We start from the raw sequence: 26,034 nt of genomic DNA, 5'->3' as shown, positions 1-26,034 counted from the left end.
ATATTGCTAACAATTTGCTGCCTCAGGCAAACCATCTATTCTGTAGAGTATTAGCCTTGCTAATACATGGTCATTCAGGCTGATAGCTCAGACTGCCCTGCAGGTTTGAGGGGGGAAAGCTGATCTTGGGCAGAGCTGCTGAAAAATGCTGTGCATGTTTTGGTTTTGCTTTTGATCTTCACTCATAGATCATACTCGGAGAGCATTATTTTTGTAGGGGTACCTGCATTTTGCTCAATTACGATATGGCTTTAGAAAACAAGCTATCAAAGGAGCAATCTGATGGATCAGACACCTCTGACAACCAAAGCTGAAAGCCAGATATACACACACAACTGTAAATGTCTATTCCTTCCCTGCATAATTTCTGCTTCAAATTAACAAGACATTTCAGGCAGGATGGTACTAGAAAGAGAGCACTTCTCTGGAGATTAGACACACCCAGCCTCTTGTCCTGCCCTATACGACCATCTACGGGGCGCAACGGTTTGGGAGAAAAGTGATCCCATTGGTCCATATTATTGCTTAAGCAAAGCTTAGGTGGCACCTATGATCAGGCTGAATATTATGTGCTATGTCTTACAAAAGGGAAAACACCTGGATATTTTTTACTTGTGTATTAATGTTCACTTTTCTCTTCCAGATGAGCTGATTTACACTGAAGTGTCGTAATGGCATCCGCAGACACACCAAGCAGCACCAATGGGTAGGAATTAACCCAGTGTAACACTGGGCACACTCTTCTCTTTTACTTTTTAAACTAATTTTCAGATAGGTTCAGATTTAACCCCTCTTCATTCATTTTGAGACTGGTTGTGAGGGGAAAACGGATTTAAAACAAAACCATCTACTGTTCTTTGTAAAAGCCAAAGATGACTGTAACTTTCTTCCATATAAGTGCAATGTAAAATAAAGAATTTGACACCCACTCTCAATGAGGGGGAAGACTTATCCAGCAGCACCAAAGCAATGGCCACTAGTTCTGCAGGTTTGGTAAGTGGGGTGGGACCCTATCTTAAAACACATCCAGTGGTTTGATCCCTTCCCCAGGGTTAGTGAGAGAACTTGATGCATCCTGTTTCACACAGTTATCTGCATGAGGTTGATTGTGCCATTAAAATGCATATGGAAGGAGAGCTAAAGGGCTGTTCTGACCTGTGGACTAAATCCTGCAGGTGCTGAGCTTATCCCTTGGAGGTGCAGGAGGCAAGGGAGATGTGTTGAGGATCACTTTAGCAAATGAAATGTATCTATCTAAGACAAGGGTGGCCAACCTGTGGCTCCGGAGCCACATGCGGCTCTTCAGAAGTTAATATGCGGCTCCTTGTACAGTCACCGACTCCGGGGCTGGAGCTACAGGCGCCAACTTTCCAATGTGCCAGGGGGTGTTCATGGCTCAACCCCTGGCTCTGCCACAGGCCCGGCCCTGACTCCACCCCTTTCTGCCACCTCCCCGAGCCTGCCGTGTCCTCGCTCCTCCCTCCCCCTACCCCCACCCTCCTGCATGCCACGAAACAGCTGATCTGGAGGTGCGGGGAGAAAGGGGGAGGTGCTGAGCAGCAGGGCTGCCAGTAGGTGGGAGGCGCTTGGAGCGGGGAGGAGGGAGGGAGGAAAGCTGATGGGGAGGGGGTGCTGCTGACATATTACTGTGGTTCTTTGGCAATGCACATTGGTAAATTCTGGCTCCTTCTCAGGCTCAGGTTGGCCACCCTTGATCTAAGGCATTTAGATGGCCCCCATCACGGTAGTATCTGATCACCTTTCATACATTTATCCTCCCAACACCTCTGTGAGGTAGAGAAGTGCTGATATCCCCATTTTACAGATGGCAAGCTCAGGCACGTAGCGACTGTGACCTGCCCGAAGTGTCACAGGAAGCCAGTGGTGGAGCAGGAAATTGAACCCAGGCCAGCTCACTAACCACTAATCCCTCCTCTAACTTCTTATCTAAAATTAATCCAGCTTTATTAATTTTTTTCATTAAAATGGCATAGATATGCAAGAAATGTCCTCTTTTGTATTCTGATATCCATGTCTGAACACAATGTATAACCGCATGGATGAATTAAAAAATCATGGGGATTTATTCAATCACTGTCCTGCATACATCTCTGCCTCATCCTGGGATCAGATATCACAGCAAAATGAATCTGACAGCTGTTGAGAGTCTGCAGGGTACATTGTGTTCTGCACATGGTTGTTATCTTGATTCAATTGGAATATAAATCAGGACATTTGACACTCTTCACAGTGTGGTTTCTTATAGCTCTGGTGCCAAAGCCAACAAGGTATCTAAACCTCTCCAAGTTAATTTTAACCATTTATGAAAGTGCATATGTTGCTTGTGGAACATCTTTAAAGTATTAAGACCCTATGAATGACAGTAAGGTAATGCCAAGCAATGTGATAGGAATTCCTGGTGAAGGCTGCAGAGAGCCAGTGGGGTATAGCCTGCAAGATAGTCTCATTCATGAATGAGCCGGTTCATTTTTTTAAAGCTGTATCTTTTAATTGAAATATTGAAATAGTGATTGGCTATTCCCTCCCACCCCCTCTTTCTCAGGAATATCTTATTTTTAACATCCGCAGAACACTTCTAAACAACTGTATGCATTCATAAACTCTGCTGTTATTACAGTCAAAATAGTACTTCACTTAGAGAATCATCCTGAAAGGGGGGGAAATATATGTCCTTATTTTCCACTACCAGGTCTGGAGTCTTCCTCCAGCTGTGCGGGGCAGGCAAGACACCTGATTAACATTTATACAATGCTACTTGTGCACTAGCCAACAGACATGCACTATGGCAGAGATGTTGTCATAGGCCCCAGTTCAGCCAAGTGGTGGAACTTCAAGGATGTGCTTAAAACTAAACCCATTCCAAAGTGTTTTGCTGAATCAGGGCCATAAATATCTTCTCCACCTCACCCCTTCCCAACTTCCTGCCCACCATTGGCCAGCATTGCCATCACTCACAATCCACAGCCTTTGTTGTACTGTGTTGTTGTAGCCGTGTTGGTCCCAGGATATTAGAGAGAAACAAGGTGGATGAGGTAATATATTTTATTGGACCAACTTCTGTTGGTGGAAGAGAGACAAGCTTTAGAGCTTTCACAGAGCTGCTCTTCAGGTTTGGGAAATCAGTGTGTCAAAGCTAAATAGAAGTTGGAACAGATTGTTTAGCATAAGTAGTTAACACATATTTCAAGGGACCATTCCAGGTGAAGTGACTCGTTTTAACCTCTCCAGTCATAGGGAGGAAACGGGGTGGGGGGGGAGGCAGGTGAGGGGGTTGTTTGTGGGTTATAGATCGTTTAAATCCAGTGTCTCTATTCAGTCCATGATGCTTAGCGTCTAGCAAAGTTATGAATTTAAACTCCCAGGCTCATCTTTTAAAAGTATTCTGCAGGTTTCCTTTGAGAATGAGGCTGGCTAGGTGAGATAGAGTGATGGCTTTGTGAAAAGTGTTCATGCACAGGTGATAGGGTGTTTCTATCTTTCATCATTTTCCTGAGTTGAGTTCATTGGAGAGTATAGTGATTGTCTGGTTTCACCCACATAGTTGTTGTCGGGGCATTTGGTGCACTAGATGAGGTACGCCACATGTTGGGACAGGGATGCGTAGGACCCCTGGATCTTGAACGTACTGATCATTGTAGCAATGGAGATATGTCTGCAGGTTGTGCTGGCAGGAAGCTTGCTTCTGATGATGAGCTTGGAGAGAGTGTGTGGGGGGGGGGTTGTTTGAAGGAAGAGGGGTTCAGGACAGGAAAGATTTTTTTTGAGGATTGGGTCCCCATTGAGTATGGGTGGTGGTTGTTTGATAGTCTCTATGGGTTCCAGTGTGGGATGGTAGGTGACAATTAAGGGTGTGCAGTCGGAGGGGGTTTTATTTCTGTATTGAAGCAGGTTCTCTCATAATGCAATCCACTAGAGAAGTAGTGTCATTGTTTTTTGAAGGCGGTTTTGAGTGTGTTAAGGTGTATTTCCTCTGAATACATTCTGTGGTATCTGAGTGCCTGGCTGTAGATAACAGATTTCTTGGTGTATTTGGGGTGGTTACTGGATCTATGAAGGTTGGTGTGGTGTTCCGTAGATTTCTCTTATATATGGTTGTCTGCAGAGTTTCATTCTTGAAGCTGATCATGGTGTCCAGGCAGCTGATATTAGTATGGTAGTGTTTGAGAGAGAGTTTAATGGACGACGGGTGGTGGTTGTTGAAGTTTTGTGTTGGAAATCTGAGGGAGTTTGTCGTCTGTGCAGAGGATGAAAATATCATGGATGTATCTCAGGTATATCATTGGTTTTGTGGTGCATTTGCCCAGAAATTCTTCACTGTGGCCCATGAAGAGGTTGGCATATTAGGAAGCCATCCTAGTACCCAGGGCTGCTCCCATGGTTTGGACAAAGTCTTTGTTGTTGAATGTAACATTTGTTATATGTGAGGATGAAATGGATGAGTTTGGCGATGTGTTTGGGGTGGATATCTGAGGGTGGTCCATTGTTTTGTAAATATTTGAGGCAGGCAGTTATGCTGTCATTGTGAGGGATGTTGGTGTATAGCAGGGGTGGCCAAACTTACTGACCCTCCGAGCCGCATACGATAATACGAGAGCCGGGAGCGCCTGATGGGACTCGGAACTTCAGCCCCGTAGCAAGGGGAGCTTCAGACCCACAGGAGCCCCAAGCCCTGGCATGCATGCTTCACGGGGTTGAAGCCCCACCACCCAGCCACCGGACAGAAGCCCTGAGCTTCCCCCACACCCAGTCTGGTAGGCGGAGAATGTGGGGGAGAGGCATGGGGGGGCTCCACAAGCCACACTTTAACTGTAAAAGAGTCCCATGTGGCTCACGAGCCGTGGCTTGGCCACCCCTGCCGTATAGGGAAGTGACATCCGTGGTGGCAAGGATGGTGTTTTGAGGGAGGTTTTTAATGTTTCAGAGTTTGTGGAGGAATGAATGAACTTCCACAGGAAAATGATAAAAGACAAAAACACCCTATCACCTCTGGGTGAACACTTTTCACAAAATGATCACTCTATATCTGGCCTATCCCTCCTCATCTTCAAGGAAACCCGCACAATACTTTCGAAAGACAAGCCTGGGAGCTTAAATTCATAATTTTGCTAGATGCTAATAATAATGGACTGAATAGAGACACTGGATTTATGGTTTATTACAACAATCTGTAACCCACTAACAACTCCCTCCCCGCCTCAGCTGTCCCCCTCTTGCTTTCCCCCCATGTGACTGGAGGGGTGTTAACAGGCCACTTCACGTTGAATGGTTGCTTAAAATATGTGTTAGCTACTTATGCTAAACAATCTGTTTCACCTGGTATTTTTCATTGTGACACTACAGACCTACATCCCTCTGTAGTTAACCAGACCTGAATAACTCTGTGAAAGCTCAAAAAACTTTTCTCTGAGAGACCAACAGAAGTTGATCCAAAAAAAGATTACCTCACCCACCTTGTCTCTCTAATCCACAGCTTTATTTACCTAGTTAAACTGGCTTTTCATGTCTGCTTGCACTCTTGGGTTTCAGTGCATTGCTGGCTTTGCAGTTCTACCTTGAGGAAGCAGGATTGTGGGATTTACAGATTTAGGGCATGTCTTCACTAACAACGTTAAAGCGCTGCCGCGTAGTCACAGCATAAGACAACGCAGGGAGAGAGCTCTCCCAGCACTATAAAAAAATATCCACCTCCACAAGGGGAATAGCTACCAGCGCTGGTGCATTGTCTACACAGGCACTTTACAGTGCTGAATCTTGCAGTGCTCAGGGGTGTGTTTTTTCACACCCCTGAGCGAGAAAGTTGCAGCGCTGTAAAGTGCCAGTGTAGACAAGCCCTTATTTTCTGTATCTGGGAGACTATCTAGGGCTTGGCTACACTTGGGACTTCACAGTGCTGCCGCGGCAGCGCTGTGAAGCGCGAGTGTAGTCGCGCAGCCAGCGCCGCTGCGAGAGAGCTCTCGCAGCGCTGTATGTACTTCACCTCTCCGAGGGGAATAGCTTGCAGTGCTGTGAGCGAGCATGCAGCGCTGCAGGCACTGATTACACTGGCGCTTTACAGCGCTGTACTCGCTGCGCTCAGGTTTTTTCACACCCCTGAGCACAGCAAGTTGCAGCGCTGTACAGCGCCAGTGTAGCCAAAGCCTAGTATAAGGTTCTGTGACTTCCTACCCCCCTCCCCACACTTATAGTAGCAACGTAAGGGTGCGTGCCTCCTGCTAGCTGTAAAACCTGTGGTGTGGGGAATATGAACTTGCCTAACAACTTAGTAGTGTGTAATTCAGTCTCTTTGCTGTTTGGAAGGAGAAGCACTGAGAGGACTCTGGAATGATCCCAGTATTGTGATTAAAGGGATGAATCTGCTGTAAAGAGAAAGTGTAAAATGATAAAATGGGTCTTCATTTCCGCATATAGGGATCACTGCTTAAGTCCTGAATTTCATGCCCCCTGACTGGGGGCACAGGAGCAGCAAGCCACAGACAGTAATTGGGATTGTAATTGTGTGGGGTTTGTGCTCCAGCATCAGAAAAATATTAATCCAGTTAAGAAAGAATCAGCCTCTGAGTGAAAGCAGGAGGCAGTGTGATTGGCTGCTTGGCAATTCCACTGGAGGAAATACGGGGCAAGACCCCATTTTGCTGAGAAATTATTGGTGGTTTTGAGAAATGCAGCTTGGCATAATATTGGATGCATACGGAAGGCTAACTCGTTCCTTTGAAAAGGTCATTCACTGACCTGTTGCCGAGAACCCCTTGGCAAATGAAAAAGGCAACTGCATGTCTGCTTCAGCTACTTGGAAACACAAACATAATGTGTCTGACCCTTTTCACCTCAGAGTGAAAAGGAATCTCCAGCAGTGGTAAACGGTGGCAATTCTTGTAAACAGAGCTGGGAAAAGACCTTTTAATTAAGACAGCACTGACTCTTGAGAAGTGAGAGTGAGGGTGTGTGTATATGCTTTTTTATTTTTTTTAACCCATTACATTATTAATACTTAAGTATAATGAGATGTTTGGAAAAATTGGTAGGTGCATGTATTTGACCTACTTTTTCTCTGTATAAACAAATATTCTCTTACTGTGAATGTGTTATGGAAAGGTTACCTATATACTTCATCTAATTAGTATTTAATAAAATGGATGACACTCATTCCTCTAACTAGGGACATGGGTTGGATTCTCTTCCTCTCTTCTTTCCTTAAAATGAGTGGATGCTTTTAAATTTAAATAATCTGACCAGTGGTGTAACAAGGACCCAAAGGACCCTGGTGCAAGAATAAGTTAGGGCCCCTCTTCCCAATTCTGAAACCCAGTCCCACACATCCCCAATCCAGCCCCCCCATTTTCCTAGTTCTGCTCCAAGTCCTCACCCCAGCTCTGATCTAGTTCCTCAGCACTCCCTCCCCCCAATCCTCCCCAGTTCTCCCCACGCCCCTGCCCCATGCAAAGCGGACAATGCTTTTACCTTGCACTCAGTCTGGGGGGGGGGGGATCTCCTGTCTCTGGGGCCCTCCATGCACCCCTGGGTGTTGCAGTACCCTCTATGCCCCGTTCATGTATCTATGACTAAGTGGGAATTTTTTGTAATATTTTTTGTGATGCCTATGTGTGCCTCAGTTTCCCCTATACTTTGCTTGGCTACCTGGTAGGGAGGAAAAGGATTGTTTGCTCTTAGGGCAGGCTAAGAGACATAGGTGTGTCTCATCTAGCTGCCTGTGGGGATGGAATGGGTCATTAAAAAGGACTGGCCAAGGTGGACCCATATCAGTAGAAAATCTGATGATGATGCAAGGACATTGACACCTAGCAACCAAGGACCCAGAGAGGGGGAGGATTTCCCTGCCTCTCAGCAGGGAAACTTAGCAGAGACCCCAGCTCGAGAACAAAGGGGACTGTGAGGCTTAAGGTGGGGGAATAAATGTGGACTCTGGAAGAAGCGGAAGCTCTCACTCGGGAACTGACGAAGGAAGGGGAGAGAAACTCAGACCCTGAAAATGGAGTTCACTCCAGCTTGGCTGGTGAATTGCTCTGGTTTGATCAGAATGGATGATGCTAACTGAAGGACTTCCAGTGCTATGTTCCAACTGAGTAAAAAACCCTCCTGTTTTGAAGACACCACTTGAGCATCACTGCAAATGCTGGTTGCTGTGCATTAGTCCCTGCAGGGTGTAGAAGTCTCTGACCAGGAGTCAGCCTCAGTTGGACTTGCGGAGCAGAGCTCGCAGCATGAAGCAGGAGTGCTCAAGTCCCAGGGGTTCAGTCTGAGGAGGCGGTGAGACCATGTGGCCCACCCTGAAGGAAAAGTGTGACCCAGTCGAACCTGGCACATCAAAGGGGTTCCTCCCAGAGAACTGCCCCAAAGCTGGGGATATAGCACTGATCCTGTGGATCCGTGACAGCATCCTTGCTGGCTGCTCGTGCCCAGGGCCAGAGGGGTCCCCCATCCCAGCCACTCCCCTGCCGTGGGGGACTACCACCCATTCTCCCCTGGTAGCCCCTCTGTACTGCAGCGTGGATCACCTTTCGCCAGGCTGGTGATGGTATGAACAGGGATACGCGTGTGCAGCTAGATCCAAGCACCCTTCATAGTTTATCACCTGCAGCACCAGCACAGACAGCCCCCCCCCCCCAACCCCGGACACCTGGGTTCTGTCCACTGGAGGCAATCCATATACGATCCAATTACATCTACAGATAGTGGGTATACAGAGTCCCATACGCATGGGTCCTATCCAGTGTGCCAATCGGATTGGTTGGGCCCGCATAACCTCATGGGCCCTGGTGGGAAAGCACCATTTATGCCACTGAATCTGACTTTGCACTAGATTGACATGTCAAGTCGTTGGAGTCTGTCTGAGCAAGCGATTGTGTTTGTACAGCACCTAGCACAATGGGGACCTGATCCTGATTGAAGTCTTTGTTAATTTTTTTAATTTATTTATATTGTATTTGGTTCTAGGTAGTGATTATCTGTATCAGTTTATTCTAGCAGCTTGGTAACTAAGGACAACAAAGATGTCCAAGGATTTCCTTATCCAATCTAGAGAATCAGTGAGATTTTTTTCTTCTACTTGATGTTCTTAAATGTTAAACAGATATCACTGTAAGATCCAAGAAGAAGCAGCAAGAGTCACTTAAAAATGATTGCCTCTTAAACTGCATAGGAAGTGAAAATGAGTAACTTAAAGAATGGCCTCCAGAAATTCTATGAACAACTTGAGTAAAACCTGCAGATGTTTTCAGGGGGAAAAAAAAGCAGAATTTTCTGGATAACTAGGCTGTAAATAAAGTACTGTCTGATACATGTCACAAGTCTGTATAAACCGAGCAAGGTCAGGATGGGTCAGTACTTGGATGGGGGTGTGCTTTATTTTACGCTGCCCCTTGTGCATGGAATGTCCAGCTAGCACTGATGTGACGTGAGTTTCTTTTTAATGTCCACCTCTGCCATGAGGTCTATAAAATGTTGGCCTATTAAAGAAGGCTAGGTTAAGGGGCAGAGTGGGATATGTGTACGCTTGATGAAAGCCCATGTTGTCGTATGGGTGTAATTCATAAAATGTAAAAAAAAAAAGCTGGAAATGTCTGAGAATTTAAAAATTGGATGGTAACAGGCTAAGAATTAGTGAAGATTGAACCTGATAATATTCTAAACAAAAAGAGCTGTCAACCATGGTTTTAGCGGTTTCCCATCATGTCCCACTGACTCTCAACAGGCATTCTAGGGTTCAGAGTGACACCCAATGACAATCCTGAAATCTTACTATATAGACATATATATATATATATTATACACACATGTGCACACACATATTCCATACAAAAACTATATTAAAAGAACATTATTAAGATTGCAAAGTTAAAAGTTAGGAAATACCAGCATTAAGGTTGCCTGTGAAACTTTACTGCGACCTCCTTGTATATATACATTGCAGACGACTTAAATCAGTGATTTAAATAATGATTTAAATAATCCATTTTGATCTACTTTTCAATTTGTGTTTCAGTTATTTTTCTAAAGAAAGGTGTATTCTCATTGAGTGATATAACCATTAAAACATGTTGATTTACAACTAAATAGAGCCTTTACACAATTTGGTAGATCTGTTTGCTATCTAGGAAGGTACGCTATAACTATATACATTTATTTAAGCAATTATATAGGATAATAATTTCAGATTGTTATTAATTGTACATGTTTAGTATGTTAGGAAATGGTGAGTGATGTATTTCTTATTTACTAGCTAATTAACTTTTTGCTCATGATTTGAGTCAAGCTGCATTAGGATCATAGAAGACTAGGGTTGGAAGAGACCTCAGGAGGCCATCTAGTCCAACTCCCTCAACCTCCTGTTCAAAGCACGACCAACCCCAACTAAATCATCCCAGCCAGGGCTCTGTCAAGCCAGGCCTTAAAAACCTCTAAGGATGGAGATTCCACCACCTCCCTAGGTAACCCATTCCAGTGCTTCACCACCCTCCTAGTGAAATAATTTTTCCTGATATCCAACCTAGACCCCCTCTCCCCCCACTGCAACTTGAGACCATTGCTTCTTGTTTTGTCATTTGCCACCACTGAGAACAGCCTAGCTCCATCCTCTTTGGAACCCCCCTTCAGGTAGTTGAAGGCTGCTATCAAATTCCCCCTCACTCTTCTCTTTTGCAAACTAAATAAGCGCAGTTCCTCAGCCTCTCCTCATAAGTCATGTGCCCCAGCCCCCTAATCATTTTTGTTGCCTTCCGTTGGATTCTTCCCAATTTGTCCACATCCTTTCTGTGGTGTGGGTCCCAAAACTGGACGCAGTACTCCAGATGTGACCTCGCCAGTCCAGAATAGAGGGGAATAATCACTTCCCTCGATCTGGTGGCAATGCTCCTACTAATGCAGCCCAATATGCCATTAGTCTTCTTGGCAACAAGGGCACACTGTTGACTCATATCCAGCTTTTGGTCCATTGTAACCCCCAGATCCTTTTCTGCAGAACTGCCGCTTAGCCAGTCGGTCCCTAGTCTGTAGCTGTGCATGGAATTCTTCAGTCCTAAGTGCAGGACTCTGCCCTTGTCCTTGTTGAACCTCATCAGATTTCTTCTTCACTTTGTCCAGGTCACTCTGGACCCTTTCCCTACCCTCCAGCTTATCTACCTCTCCCCCCCAGCTTAGTGTCATCTGCAAACTTGCTGAGGGTGCAGTCCATCCCATCACCCAGATCGTTAATGAAGATGTTCAACAAAACCGGCCCCAGGACTGACCCCATGGGCACTTCACTTGATACCAGCTGCAAACTAGACATCGAGCCATTGATCACTACTTGTTGAGCCTGACAATTTAGCCACCTTTATAATCCATTCATCCAATCCATACTTCTTTAACTTGCTGGCAAGAATACTGTGGGAGACCGTATCAAAAGCTTTGCTAAAGTCAAGGTATATCACGTCCACCGCTTTCCCCATATACACAGAGTCAGCTATCTCATCATAGAAGGCAACCAGGTTGGTCAGGCATGACTTGCCCTTGGTGAATCCATGTTGACTTTTCCTGATGGCCTTCCTCTCCTCTAAGTGCTTCAAAATGTATTCCTTATGATTTTTCCAGGGACTGAGGTGAGGCTGACTGGTCTGTAGTTCCCCAGATTCACCTTCTTCCCTTTTTTAAAGATGGGCACTATATTTGCCTTTTTCCAATCATCCGGTACCTCCCCCGATCGCCATGAATTTTCAAAGATAATGGCCAATGGCTCTGCAATCACATTAGCCAACTCCCTCAGCACCCTCAGATGCATTGCATCCGGCCCCATGGATTTGTGCATGTCCAGCTTTTCTAAATAGTCCTTAACCTGTTCTTTCACCACTGAAAGCTACTCACCTCCTCCCCATACTGTGCTGCCCATGCAGCAGTCTGGGAGCTGACCTTGTCTGTGAAGACTGAGGCAAAAAAAGCATTGAGTACTTCGGCTTTTTCCACATGGTCTTTCACTAGGTTGCCTCCCCCATTCAGTAAGAGTCCCACACTTTTCCTGACCACCTTCTTGTTGCTCACATACCTGTAGAAACCCTTCTTGTTATCCTTCACATCCCTTGCTAGCTGCAACTCCAATTGTGCTTTGGCCTTCCTGATGGTAACTGGAATTTAATTAAACACACAACAGCATATAAAAAATCATTTGTATTAAATAAAAGAACCTGAAATGTTTTGCATACATGAACTTCTTATATAAAAACATGTCACATTTACAACTAAATAATAATTATATATTTTGGGCTTAAAATATTTTGTATTAAATTCAGATTTAAATTTAAACAGGCTTATTTTAAAAAAAGAAACAATAATCTAAATACAATTTTTAAAAGTATTTAAATTTCCAATTTAAATAAAAAAAAATATTTGTATCCACTCTGATGCACTATGATACAGTCTCTTAACTATGTGATCATATATCTTTTCCACAGAACTCTGCCTCATTCAGTGCACAGGCTGGATGGCGTTCACTTAATGAGCAGCTGTTCAATATTTTGTGTTCTCCTCATTGTTCAGTGTGTGGCCCCATGCCTTATTTACTGCACATGATTCAAACCCTGCTCTAAAGACAGACTTATTAATTGTTTCATGGGCTTTTCTGTGCGGCTCATTGTTATACTATCTGAGTACTTCACAAACATTAATTCATTTTCACAATACCCCTGTGAGGTGAAGCAATGCTATTCTTATTTTACAGATGAAGAGCTGAGGCAGAGAGATGAAGGTCAAAAGTTTCCACTAATTTTGGATGCAGTTTGAGATAACTAGGACCTGATTTTTCAGAGTACTTAGCATTGTATAGCACAGATCCTATTGACTTCTTTTCCATCTGTAAGTGCTCAGCACTCTTGCAAATCAGATCCTAGTGTATCAAATCAGGCACCCAGAAAGTGTGGAACACACAAATAGGGACCACCTGTAAAAAGTTTAGATTAAGGGACTTGCCCCGCATCACATAGGATTTCTGTAGCAGAGGCAGGGATAGAATCCAGTTTTCAAGGGCAGTGTTCAACATGACACTGTTTTCTTTTTCTGCCATTCCCTGCCTTGTTCACCACACACCTTCCAACTTATACAAAAATTAGGCAGGTGTCTTACAAATAATAGCCTCCTTTCCTAAACAGCTGTGATTCATCCCTATAGCAGGTCCATCTTGTGCACTGAATGAGGTAGACATCCTGTGGAAAAATAGTGTGTAATCATGTAATTAAAGGCTGTATCATTATGCAAACGCACGAAGAGGGTAAATTAAGGTTGCACAGCCAACCTTCATTGGGGCATTTCCTAACTTTTGAGTGCTTGACTTATGTACAGTACTTTAATAGTGTTTTTTTAACATAGTTTTTTATGTGTAATTTCTTAGGTTTTTAAAAGGAGAAAGCAAAAACAGAAATCAAATCATATGGCTTTATATTGACACCAACATGGGTCTTCAGCAGAGTTGGAATCTTTAGATCTATTACACGGACATCTGTCACTTAAGCTGTTGGAGTAACTGATAGCGATAGTAGGTTGTCCTCCTCTATGTGGCCCAGCACTAGAGGGGGATATGAGAGAGCCTGTTTGTCGGTGAGTTTCACACATACTTGCTGACAGTAGAGAAATGACAAACTCAGAAATCATTGGTTCTATTCCAGACTCTGGAGGGGAATGTGCTCTGGTGGACACAGACTGTTGTGCCCATTCCTCCTCCCTCCTTAGCTTGACCTCTTCTCCTGCATCCCCTTCAACCTTTTCCTCCCTGCTCCCAGTCCCAGTCTCCTTGCCTTGTCAGTCCCAGTTCTTCCTTCCCCTGCTTCTTGCCCAGTCTGTTTCTCTGTCCCCAATGGCTCCCAGTCTCCCTCCTTGGGCTCATCATCTAGTTCCTTTCCCCTGACCCCACAGCTCCTTGTCCCAGTCTCTTAAACCAGCCACTCATGGTTCTCCCCTTGCACCGTGTCTACTTGTCAGGTTTGTCTTCTCCCACCCTCTTCCTTCCTCCTCTTTGGTTCTCAGTCTCTGGCACATGTACTGCTTCCCAGTGTCTGTTTCTGGCTCCCTAGTCCCAGTTTCCCCCTCTCCAAGGCCCTTGTTTTAATATACACCCTCCCCTACCCTGTGACGCTCCCCAGGGTGGCAAGGAACCTCACCAATTGCCCTTAGTGTGAGGCAGCCTTGTACCTGCTGTGGATCAACTCCCTGAAAACAGCAGGCTCTGGCAGCACAAGTGGTCCCTCTAGACCTCCACAGGACTTGCTCTCAGGCACACACCAACCCCTGAGTCCTCGGAGCCTTCCCTGCAGTGTCCAGCCCCTTATCCATTGGACACTCACAGAATTACCAGGCCCGCAGTTCCCAAAGGAACAGAAAACACCGACTTGTAAGATTCAGCTCAGGACCAGCACTTAGCTTAACGCCACAGCACTGAGCTATATTTATAGTGAAACAAGGATAAGTTTATTGTCAAATAATAATAGAGATTTCATAGAATCGTAGGACTGGAAGGGACCTTGAGTCACTTAAGTGATAGTAAGAAAGAATATTGGAAACGGTTACATCTAAAACAAAATCATAACACGCTTTCTAGAGACTAAACTTAACTAACAGGTTAACCTTCCGTCTAAAGAAGTTTTATCTGACCAAAGTTCTCCCAGTGTTTTTAGTCAAGCCTGATTGAGACGCTTTTTTCATGAAGCAAAACTACTGTGCTTTTATTTCCTTGGTGAAGAGTGCCTGGATGTCTTCTCTGCCTCCCAACCCTTTGAAGTGCACCTCCAGATAAGGTTCTCTCCCCTGCTGTTTTTTTCCTGTTAGATTCTGTCTGAAGTTCTGAGGATCCTTTATTTGCATTCAGCTCAGACTGGTGATAAGCCCATTGTGAAAGACAATTTACATGTAAACAGATGAATAAACATCTGTCTGACAAAAAACCTGCTTTTCATCTTTGCTGGTGATCAGCACCTTGATACAAAGACTCTTAAGAACATGTAACTCCTTACTCGATATCTGTATGTACATATCACAATGATATTGATGTCCAGTGTGACACCTGCTTCCATTTGAGACCACGTGACGTTCTTTGGTGAACTAGACTATACACACCAAACTCATGAGATTCCAGTAGCTCCCCCCCGCCCTTTTGCCAGTTGGCATCAAGAAATTCTTGAGTCACAGTCTCCCAGGTCTGGTTCTTGTCCCCTCTGCATTTGAAGCAGGAAGCTTCCTCCTGCCTGGGTCAAGAGCAGAAGAGAGACACCCTCCCCGCTTTCTGTTTCAGTGCCTTAACCTAGCACGGCCCATAGCAGCCCAAAGCTGCAGAGAGTGGCCTTCTCAGTCATAAGCTAAAGCATGCCTAGTGCAGACAGAATCTTTGGAGACCTTAGATACTAAAAATCTAGCAAGACTCTACTGGGCAGATTGCAGTTTTTCCGAGGCATATAACTTGGCCAAATTTGGGTGGATTTTCATAGGGATGGCAAAAGACATATCTCTGACAAAAAGGCCAGCCCCCCTGCCAAATTTTAAGTCCTTGGTCCAGAGCATAGGTGCACTAGACCTTCACAAAGAGGTCACCAGAATTTTTAACATGGGTAAAATGTATTTTTCCCTACCTGTGTTCCCAGGAATGTCTGGACTGTTTTCGCTGAAAAACTTAGGTAAAGTTTGATCAAGTTTTACAAGCTTGAAAAGAGGGTCTTATAATGGGAAGTGACTGGTCACCAGCCCCACCTATAGTATATGTATTCTTCTCCCCTCACCTTTTGTATGGCATTTGACTTTTCAGTCTGTAAGCTTTTATGTGCAGGGATGGTATAGAGTAAATAATTTTTAAAAGAAGAAATTTGCATTGCTTGGTTGGAAGTTATTGGATGTTTATAGCCAGGAACGAGGGAGATTCCCACTGGCCTCTTCCCTGCTCTGTTTCCATTATGCAAATTGCTTCCACCGTGGAAAGTGCTCATGTGGCCTGGAGAATGAAAACATAAACAACAAATAATTTTCTTTACCTAATTACATCAGTATGTCAGGCTCTTATTTATATTTTCTTCCCAGGAAAAGAATTCAGTGAAGTGTAAAATAAACCTGGTAGTATTTTTTTTTATTATTGCTTATGAGTGTTCTTCAAATTAACATATGATAAAAAGGATTTAACAATGTTTAAAATTGATCACAATATGTCAGTTTGTTATATTAACATTTTGGCCATCGATTGCCGGAGGGGGTTAGACTAGATGACCATCTTGGCAGGGGGTTAGACTAGATGACCCTTGCAGTCCTTTCTAATCCTATGATTCTATGAAATACAATACCTGATTCAAGTAATAAAAATATAAATTCCTTTTCATATATAAGCATTTTATATAGTATGCAGCATTGCTGTCCATCAGATCTATAAATACAACTCAACATAGCATGTTTCATTGTACAGACCTTTAAATGCCATGATATCAAAGAATGTTAGTGTATGCATATCAATATCCAGAAAAGGCATGTACTTATGATTGGAAGAAAATTTTATCTTAATTCTTTGATGCCACATATCTATGGAGAAGGGTGCTTCTTGTCAGCCTACAGGTTTGCCTAGAATTTTTAAAAATATATATTTGAGTGAATGTGAGTGCTTGTTAAACAAGGGGAAATAATAGAGCTGGTTTCAAAAGGGGCAGAGTAGTCAGGTACTGTGAAAAATGCCCTATATGGCTCTGCCCGTATTCCTTCAATCTACACCTGAATCACCGTGTTTTTCCAGTCCTGGGCCTTTCTTGAGCAGATTTGAAATAGATCCGAAGGAAAGGAAGTTGGTCACATAATTTAGTGGTATTCTCTCAATCTTCAAAAAAAAAAAAAGTGTTATCAAGTTTGATATACACCCCCACAGGTGTACTGGAAAATAAATTGTCTTTGGTCCTCTGTTTAATTAGGAAAGCTGGGTTTTAATTAAAGGTGGCTGGGTTGTTCCTGCTTGTCTTAGAAGTCATGTTGCGCCACTGTTTGTTTCCTTGAGGAGAAGGATGGTTTTGTGGTTGAAGTAGTTGGAGTTGTAAACTGGCATGTTCTAATCCCAACACTGCCACAAAATGGCTGTGTAACAGACATTAGGCTACTTGCTTAACAACTTTGTGCCACAGTTTACCCATCTGTAAAATGGGGATACTTCACTAACTTCCAAGCAGGTAGTGGGACTTAATTCAGGAGTAAAGCTTTTTGTAATCCTTGGATGGAAGCCACTACAAAAGAGTGCAATAAAGTATTCCCTATAGCCTTTAATTAGCCAGAAAACAAAGGTTTCTATGGGTATTAGCAGAAATCCTTTGCTTGCAATTAGAATTCCTATTTCATAATTATTTGAGGAGTATATCTTACGTCTAGGATACTGGAAAATTATTTGGGTTTTTTAGCATGGGGGAGAAAGCCCAAGACAATTTTTAATATTTTTTAACAAAAGAGTTGCATGCTAAAAATCCAGCTGATTGGTAAATTTTGACTGATACTAACAGTTTGTTATTATTTATTGATATTGTGACAGTCCTAAACATGAACTGAAATGCTATAAAAATAAAAACAAAAGATCCTAAATCATTAAACGTAAACCACCAACTTGAAACCTACACCTGCTCCAGCATATCACATTTTCCTTTTAAAAAAAAAAATCTTTTCTCTTTGCAAAAAAGATGCATGCAAAGAGATGAAACTGAACGTTTCACACACAACTTTTCAAATGTGCAAGTAAACTGAAAATGATAAATTTCCACCCCCAATTTCTTTTCCTGTCGGAGATCTCAGGTATTATTTGTAACGATAACTCCTGAGGACAGAGCACGTCTTTGGAAAACCCCTACCATACTTTGGGCACTACTGCATTCTAAATAATGATAATGGTGTGTTTAATTATCAGCATTTTTTGGTTATATTTAAAAACAAAAGTTCCTTTCACTGGTTAAGCAACTTCTGTTCTCAAATTCCGAATATTTTCGTCCTCCACAACTTTTCTCAGGGAGAGGGATGAATTGTTGTTGGGGGAGGAGTGATGGGTAAACTTGAATGTGGATGTGGGTTTTTGTTGTTGTTGTTGCCCTAATGGAAATAATTGTACTGACGCCCAAGGTTGGGTGCATTTGGAAAGTCTCAAAGTTGAAGAAGGCAATATGGAGGACTGTGCACAGGGGTAAGAGTGAGGGGGTCCTGAGTCCTTGTGCTGGCCTTGGGCAGCGTACTGTGTGGCCTTGGGCAGCGTACATTGCCTTTCTGCCCCATCCCCATTTTAGAAATAGGGAAACTAAGGCTATGTCTACACTAGCACTTGTGTCAGTAAAACTTTTGTCAGTCGGGGTGTGAAAAAACGCACCCCTGGCTGACATAAGTTTCACCGACAAACACACTAGTGTGGACATAGCCTTAGTTTCCCTACTCCTCTCCTGCCGAAATAGCTTCCACCGCTTATTGGGGGTGGTTTGGTTATGCTGATAGAAGATTTCTCTCCGGTTAGCACAGAGCAGCTACACAAGAGACCTTACAGCCTAATACTACTTACCTTACTGGGGAATTGTGTGGGGTTAAGTAGTTAATGTGTCTACAGTGCTTTGAGCAAATAAAGTGCTGTAAAATACAGCACTTTAAAAAATATGTACAAAACATGGTGAAACATGTGCCTAACCTTCACATTAGCTATTGGCCTTTAAGGCTCTGAAACTGGGGAAGAAGTTTTATTTCTTTCCCAGCTGATGAGCTGCCAAGGCTCAGTGGAGTATTTCACTGGTGGCCTGACGGATAGAGCCTTGCGCTGGGACTGAGGTGACCTGGGTTTGTTCCTGACTTTGAACTGGCCTGTTGGATAATCTTGGGCAAGTCACTTCATCTCTCGGTACCTCACTTACTCCGTTTGTAAAATGATCCTGACTTCCTTTGTACAGTGCTTTGAGATCTACTGAAGAGTAAAGAGATAAGCAGTATTATTGCCTGTACACTTTAGAACATGCTCAGCAGTCCTACCTAACCTCTTTGCACCTTCAGTATGTGTTTCATTGTGCCAGTAATACTCTTGGGGGAATTCAGCACCACTGTGTGCGTGCAGCATTCATGTCTGCCGCAGATTTCTTTGCTTCCCTGCAGAAAAATGACTTTCTAACAGGGAAGCTGCAAGAACAGCCACACGCCCTTCCCCAGCAATGTGGAAGTGTCGTTTTGAGCATCCAAAGCAGCTGGCAGAGATGTAAATCGCTGCGGGGGGAAGGGAAGAGGCTGGGGACTCCCCCCGCCAGTGCTGGGTCAGATCCAACCCTGTGCATCTATACCCAGACCCTCCTGCCGAGCCCTCACTCCCTGCATCTGGAGACCCCCTGCACCCAGCTCTCCCCAGCCCCATGCTCTGACCAATGGCTCCTATCCTGTTCCAGGCTCAGCTGCTAGTCCCAGCTGGACTGGGGGTGGGGGAGGAGCACACTTCCCCTGCACGGAGCAGCCAGGGCCAGGTTAGACCCAGAAACCTCCCCGGCTCTGCACCCCACCCCACTTCCTGCCCCATCATTCCTCATTTATGAGGGTAGAAGTTACTGTATGGGGAGCTGCTCCAATATCCACCCAACTGCTGTGCATCTGGCCCCCCCGATGCTCAGACCCCCCCCCCTGCATCTGAACTCCCACCCTGCTGTACTCCCCGCCTCCTCCTCCCCCGCCCCCCCCTGCATTCAGGATCACAGCCTTCAGTGAGAAAGCAAAGTGCAGACATTGGGCCGTTAGGTAGGGTTACCATACGTCCGTATTTTCCCGGACATGTCCTGCTTTTTAGTTGTTAATCACCGCCCGGGAGGATTTTTTAAATATATATAAACGTCTGGAAAATACGGAGGTATGATAACCCTACCCACTGCCCCCTCTCCTCTTGGGGTGTCAGCTCGCTGCAGCCTGTGGATTGCAAACCCCTTCCCCCCGTGCTGCTGCAACCCCGCGCCCACGGTGGCGTCTCTGCAGGTAGCTGCGGGGGACCCGCGGCTGCTTCTCCCTCCTCCGAGCATTCCCTGCGGCTCTGGCAGAGCATCAGTCTCCCCCTCTGTCCCGGCCATGCAAGGAGCCCCACCGCCAGCGGTCCGTGCAGCCGGGGCTGCCTCCTCCTGTACACTTTAGAACATGCTCAGCAGTCCTACTGCGCAGGGGAAAGTTTCTCGGCACACGGGAAGGGCCCGCGTTGCAGCGTCTCCCGCAGCTGCCCGGCCTGAGCTGCTGCAGCCTCGCCGGGTCCGGCTGGGAGCGGGGTGGAGGCTCCCCTGAGCCCAGGGGCAAGGCCCGGGCCACGCACACAGCACTTCTCTGCTCCAGCCCAGCCAGAGAGGGAGCCTGCGGCTGGGGTGCAGCCTCGCAGGTGGGAGCGCGCTGGGGCTGGGATGCCCAGCTCGGGGGCAGGCCCGGGGCCCGAAGCAACTTCCCGCCCCCCGGCTCCGGCTGCTGCTGCACAGGGGAAGCGCCCAGCCGGGAGCGCAGGGACTGGAGAGTGGTGGGAGCCCAGGGAGGAAGCAGCTGTTTCGGGTGGCTGGGAGGGAGGGGGAATGTGGCGAGCTCAGGGGAGGAGGCGGGGCTGGGATTTGGGGAAGGGGGTGAATAGGGCAGAGAGGGGGTGGAATTGGGACAGGGACTTTGGGTGGGGAAGGGGTTGGAATGGGGGCGGGGAAGGGGCGGAGTTGGAGTGGGGCCAGGGGCCCCATGGAGTGTCCTCCTTTTTCAGTGTACAAATATGGTAACCCTACTGTTAGGCATCCTGACTTGCTGGGGATATTACAGTGTAGGCAAGGCACTATGCAGCCTGGAAAAACCCCGGTCAGCAGGGGGAGAGGTGTGGGTCTCAGCCCAAGAGAAGTCCTGGTTTAGGAGCTGGGAGCCTGAGTAGGTGCCCTTAGTGGATCATAAGGGGGAAGATGCAGGTGCAGTGCTTTAGTTATTTGTTTTGTGTAAAGGTTGCAATACTTGGCCCAACCGACTAGTGACAGTGACATACAGCCAAAATCACTATGGCTGTCAATGTTTAATGTTCAACGCAGACCTTGTTAAAGTGTTTCAAGTTGGGCACCCAGAAATTACTGCTGTCTTTTTAACATTTAGGCCCTTATTTATGTATAATGTAAAAACTATATCATCTACCTCCTCCCCACATATAAACTCTTCATAATCAAAAAGAACTGTGCACTATTTTTTTGCTCAGAGTTTCCAGAGATTCTTTCTCACCTTTGAGCAGGAATGGAAAATTATTTCTGCCTGAAAGTTTTATATGCAACTGAGAATGGGGTAGAATGGAAACTACTAAGTGTTTAACAATAGCTATTGCTTGCATTTCTGATATGTTTTCAGTCATCCATTTCAAATTATGTCCTGTTCTAAATATTTTTATATATTGTTTTTGTTGCAAATGGTGAATTTCCTGTTTTTCTAAGATACTGTATAAATAAAACTTTCTCAGTAGCAGCTCAGTCTTTCAAAGCACTCTTTTGTTGTTGTTGTTTAATGTTGGAAATACATAACAAAACTATTTGCTTGGTATTTATGTTAGAGTCGGGTGTTTGTGTATGCACCTTCCGCTGTAGGAGATTGTAAGGGTCTTAAATTATGTGTGTTAATTATTGATTGAAGGGAATTGTGTGTTAATTATTGGTTGAAGGGAATTACTGGAGTAGACTATTTTTATAATTGTTTTAAAACATGTCAAGAAGCACCCAGAGCAAAGGGCAGGTGCTACTTTTTTACTGAACAAGTACACAAATCAAGGTCTCAATAAAGCATTGTGCTCCATGCAACATAAATAAATAAAATAAAGAATAAATAAAGAAAATCTATATTTTGTCTTAATACGAAAGAAAAAAAACGATTTTTCTCTAATTCTGGGATCCCACCTGCAACTTATATTATGTATCCCGTTTTTAAATAACTTACATTAACAATCTCTCTTTCTGGACTGGTTATGTTTTTGCTTTAAAAAGTTGACAGTGTGATCCATATCACGCTCAGAATGAAAGCCTTTCTCTTGTTGTTGGCTTTCAAAAAACTTAAATGGCAGTGAGGAATTCATGCTAAACAGTACCTTCCCCTCCTCCTGCTCTCTAGTCAATATTCCTTTGCTCTGCCCTCTTTCTCCTCATCCCATGAAACACACTAATTATGTCTAGAGTGCCAAGCAGCAGGGAACCCTGTGTTCTAGCTGTTGTGTTTGTACATTGCCCATTTATGAGCATGCAGGTGGAGTCTCTGGCTGAGAAAACAAACGTGAATTTCATCCGTGATAGGCTAGTGACCTGGGCTTGTTCTCTTCTTATCCAATCCTCCAGTTTTCTTGCCTTGACAGAATAACATGTCCATTTAAGGAGGTGGATTGTACCATGAAAACTTTATTGAAAAGGGGTAGGTCTGGGGTGTTTAGGCATCTGTGACTAGAGCTGGAAAAAAGGCTTCTTTTCTGAATAAGAACAACAATTTACACTGATGTGTTACAGTAATGCGGTGAGCTTTTTATGAAGTGTTAAACTTTTAGACTGGAATTGCTGAATCTGGGGAGCTGAAAATTCAGTAGCTGGTTAAACTCCCTGTAGATTTGGAATGCATCAAGCCAAAGGAGGCCCTGAATGCCCGGATGCCTATCAAAATTAGTGTAATCCAATACTGAACTAGAGAGACTTAGCTCAGGAACCTGTCTCTTTGGGAATAGCGAGTTCAGTGACATTTTGGAGTGGGTAAATTTACAGAAACCAGGAAACGTATCAGCAAATGGGAAATACATTTTTGGCTGGGGAGTAGGGAGGGCAGTTGGGGGAAGGGTCTCATGGACAGAAGACATTTGCCTTTATAAACTTCACTATGGCTGCCCAATCAAGGTAAGGAATTAAATTAACTTTTACCACTGTAGGGGTTTTTTAATGTCCCCCAGTTGTCTTATTGAGCTGCATGGTCCTCTGTTATAGATTGCTAGTCAGTTTAAAAATCAGATTATGGTAAAATGTATCTGGATGACAATTCTTCACGGTGTGGCTTTTTAAGGTTAAATGCAGTATCTCTTTTCAGGATAAACTTGTGATTGGAAAGTTTAATGAAATGCACAGAGTTAATAACTCCTTATCAAACCTCTCCTTATCAAAGCAGCAAGTTTATCACTTCCTTCATTATCTCCTTTGTGCACTCGCTTCTTTTTCTTAAACTGCATCTTACCAAATGCAAAAAAAGGCATTTATGGTAGCTTATATAGGGTGAGAGCACGTAAAAGGTGACTGAGCTGTATCTATATTACAGTTGCACTTGGTTTCTTTCCTTGATCTGAAAAATTATCAGACTAAAATGGTAGCAGGTTTTTGTATGTGAATCTGCTGAGTAGGCAAAGGCTGGGAATGTGCTGTGGGATTGTGAAGGGGAGAGTGTGAAAAAGAATAATTAACTCTAGTTGCTGTCACTTGAGTGCCATTGAAAGGAACCCTGGCAGACCTCCCAGCCTTGCATAGGAACATCTTTTTGTACTTAAAGGTAGCTGCTCTCAGAGCACCCATTTTACATTTTGTGGTTAGGAAAAAAATGAGTTATTTACAGCAGATTTTCAAACTCGGTGTTTTGGGTGTTGCTTCTTTTTGACAGGCTGAAATGGTTCTCTTAGGAAACCTCACAACACAGTGTATCTTTTACCTGCCTTCTAGCATTTATACTACAGTGGTGGGCATATTAGAAATACCTAAGTGAGAAACTTTTACAGTGGGATAGTCCCAGCACAGCCCCCTCCCCCCAATGGTGGCATATCTAAACTGAAGTTTGGCACTGGCAGCATTTCTGACTGCTGTACTCTTTCCCTAATTTGAGACCAGGAACTGATGAAATTGTCAATTTCATGGTGGGGAAAACACTGAGGCTTTGGGAGGTGGGAATGGAGGTGGGAGTTCCTTATGAGCAGCTGAACTATTTTGGTAGCTAAACATGTCTGTCTGTCTCTGTACAATGCGGGGTTCTGTCCTTCAGAAATTACATTACTTTGCTAATATACAGATGCCTTCCTTTCCACTTTTTTTCCTCTGTGCGATCACTGACCAATATGATTTACAGGTCTGCATTATCAGTTCATTGCTTTAATATGCCAACATGCTGAGAGAGGATCTAGCATAAATCTTAGGGCCTCTAGCTGGCCTTAAAGCATGGCTTAATTCCAAGTTCAAGGACATGCTTGAAGTCCCAGTGGTCACACTGTAATTTTCTACAGTGATTATATGGGAAATAAATAAGGGATTATATGGGAAATAAATCTGTGCCTAACTCCTGGTCCCAGCAGACTGGCCGAACAAGGACAGGATTGGAGTTGGTGACGGATATCTGGTGCCCTATAAGAGAGGCATTGGGTTTCCAGAGCTAATGTGGGGTGCTGAAGGAACAGGACTGAGTTAGTACTCAAATGGTGAACTCTAGGGTATGTGGCTGGGTACTATGAGATGAGTGAATTGTGTTCTTCCCAAGTCTGCCATGTCAGAGTTGTGCAAATTTTCTTCTCATGTGCTGAGCTCTAAGGCTCCCTGCCATAAAGCTATATCAAGCCATTTCAACACAGCTTATAAGGAGGCAACCTCAACACACATGGAGAAAAGTGGTAAAATGTGATTATGGACATCTTGGGTGGGTGTAAGGGGATCATGGCAAGAACTTGGTTTGTGGAGTGGAAGGGATGTGTCTATATTTTGGCAGCAGGAGTTAGGCATGTCATTTTATTTGATGGCATTGTGGTGGTGATATTATTTCTGTTTGGGTGATATTGGATAACAGTGATTTCTGTCCTCAGTGCAGACATTCTGTGGTGTCCTGTATGGAAAAGATCCTTTGATAACCCTCCTCATCCCCTTTCCTGTGTTTAAGTTCTGGTGTGCTGCACTGGGATAAGAGAGAGCTCTCAAACAGGCTAGTTTTGAGGGAGACAATCGCTGAAGGCTTTCCCGTGTTAGATAGTGTTTAAGGACAGAAGACAGATTATTTTCTAAATAGGAGAGGGAGTTTATGAAATCCAAGGTCATGGACTGCTTTTTCTTTGGTGTGGAGGGGGTGACAGTGAACCATAGTATTATTTTAGAATGTATCTATTACCCTGGATTTTCTTTTCTTTTACCTCTGTGAGAAGATTTCATGGGAGATGTGAGTGGTGACGGTGCAGTGAAAGGCTTGACATCATGAGTGTTTTTTTTTTTTTTTTTTTTAGTTTGTGCTTCAGTAAGTGACCTGTCTTTCATTTGAGCTATTTTTGCCCATGTGCACAAGTCTGTTAAGAAATGAAATATATCACATGCCCATATGTGCAAGTGACTTCATATTTGGGAGGATGTTGAACAAAGAAGTGGGATTGGAAACCAGAGAACTCCTAAATTCTAATCCCAGCTGTGCTGCTGGCTTGTTATGTGGCCTTGGGCAGCTCATTGAACTTCTGACTGTTTCTTCATTGGAAACCTCACTGGGTGTTGTGAGCATTATTACAATGCTCATCAGTGAAAAGTCAGCATGTGCCAAGAGGTGCCACAATTATTTCCTATTCTAGTTCTTGAGAGGTAAGTGTAGTGTGTTGTAACTCTTGGGGATGCTGAACTTTTTAACGATGATCACTGTAATCAATAAATGTGTATGTACAGTACTAAAAAGTGGCCGGAGGGTGGGGTGGGAGGGAATTGCCCACCGGTAACTTTCCCTGAAGAACGAGAGTAAACTAAGCGATTGATTTCTGTATAACCAACTTTATTTGTCAGGTTTCTAGCCTAGATGCTTCAATGACTTGGTTCTTCATACTTTTCCTAAGTGTCAGCAGAGTAAAACTGACAAGACTCTGGTCAGTTTCATGGCTGTTATTCAGAAGCCTGTGACCAGGAACAAAATTAATTAGAACCAGGTCAAGTTCTAATTGAACTCTTGGCTTAGTAAAGCTGTGATATTCATCAGACACCTACTAGCCAGAGACTGATGTGAGCGATACAGCAAGATCCCAAGCATGTTCTAGGGATAATACCCTGGTGAGAATCTCACCACGCTCCTTCTCCGCACCAG

The 26,034-nt window shown here is 44.3% G+C and overlaps 1 protein-coding gene across 2 annotated transcripts in view; it reads left to right on the top strand.

The window, feature by feature from the left end:
- The window catches only part of LOC135878876 (AF4/FMR2 family member 1-like), a 143,648-nt gene that overhangs the window by 10,859 nt on the left and 106,755 nt on the right, over positions 1–26,034 (top strand). The window contains exon 2 of one of the 2 annotated variants that reach the window (XM_065404597.1): positions 644–706. In XM_065404597.1, the coding sequence (XP_065260669.1) occupies positions 672–706 (35 nt within the window). In that variant the 5' untranslated portion in view covers positions 644–671. Of the gene's footprint in view, positions 1–643; positions 707–22,642; positions 22,860–26,034 lie in introns of those variants that run through there. The other variant, XM_065404598.1, reaches the window with a different exon arrangement.

This window comes from Emys orbicularis, chromosome 5 (assembly GCF_028017835.1).
Source record: "Emys orbicularis isolate rEmyOrb1 chromosome 5, rEmyOrb1.hap1, whole genome shotgun sequence".
NCBI classification, from domain to species: Eukaryota; Metazoa; Chordata; order Testudines; family Emydidae; genus Emys; species Emys orbicularis.
The sequence above is the reverse complement of the archived record's forward strand: the minus strand, read 5'-3'. Positions and strand labels throughout refer to the sequence as shown.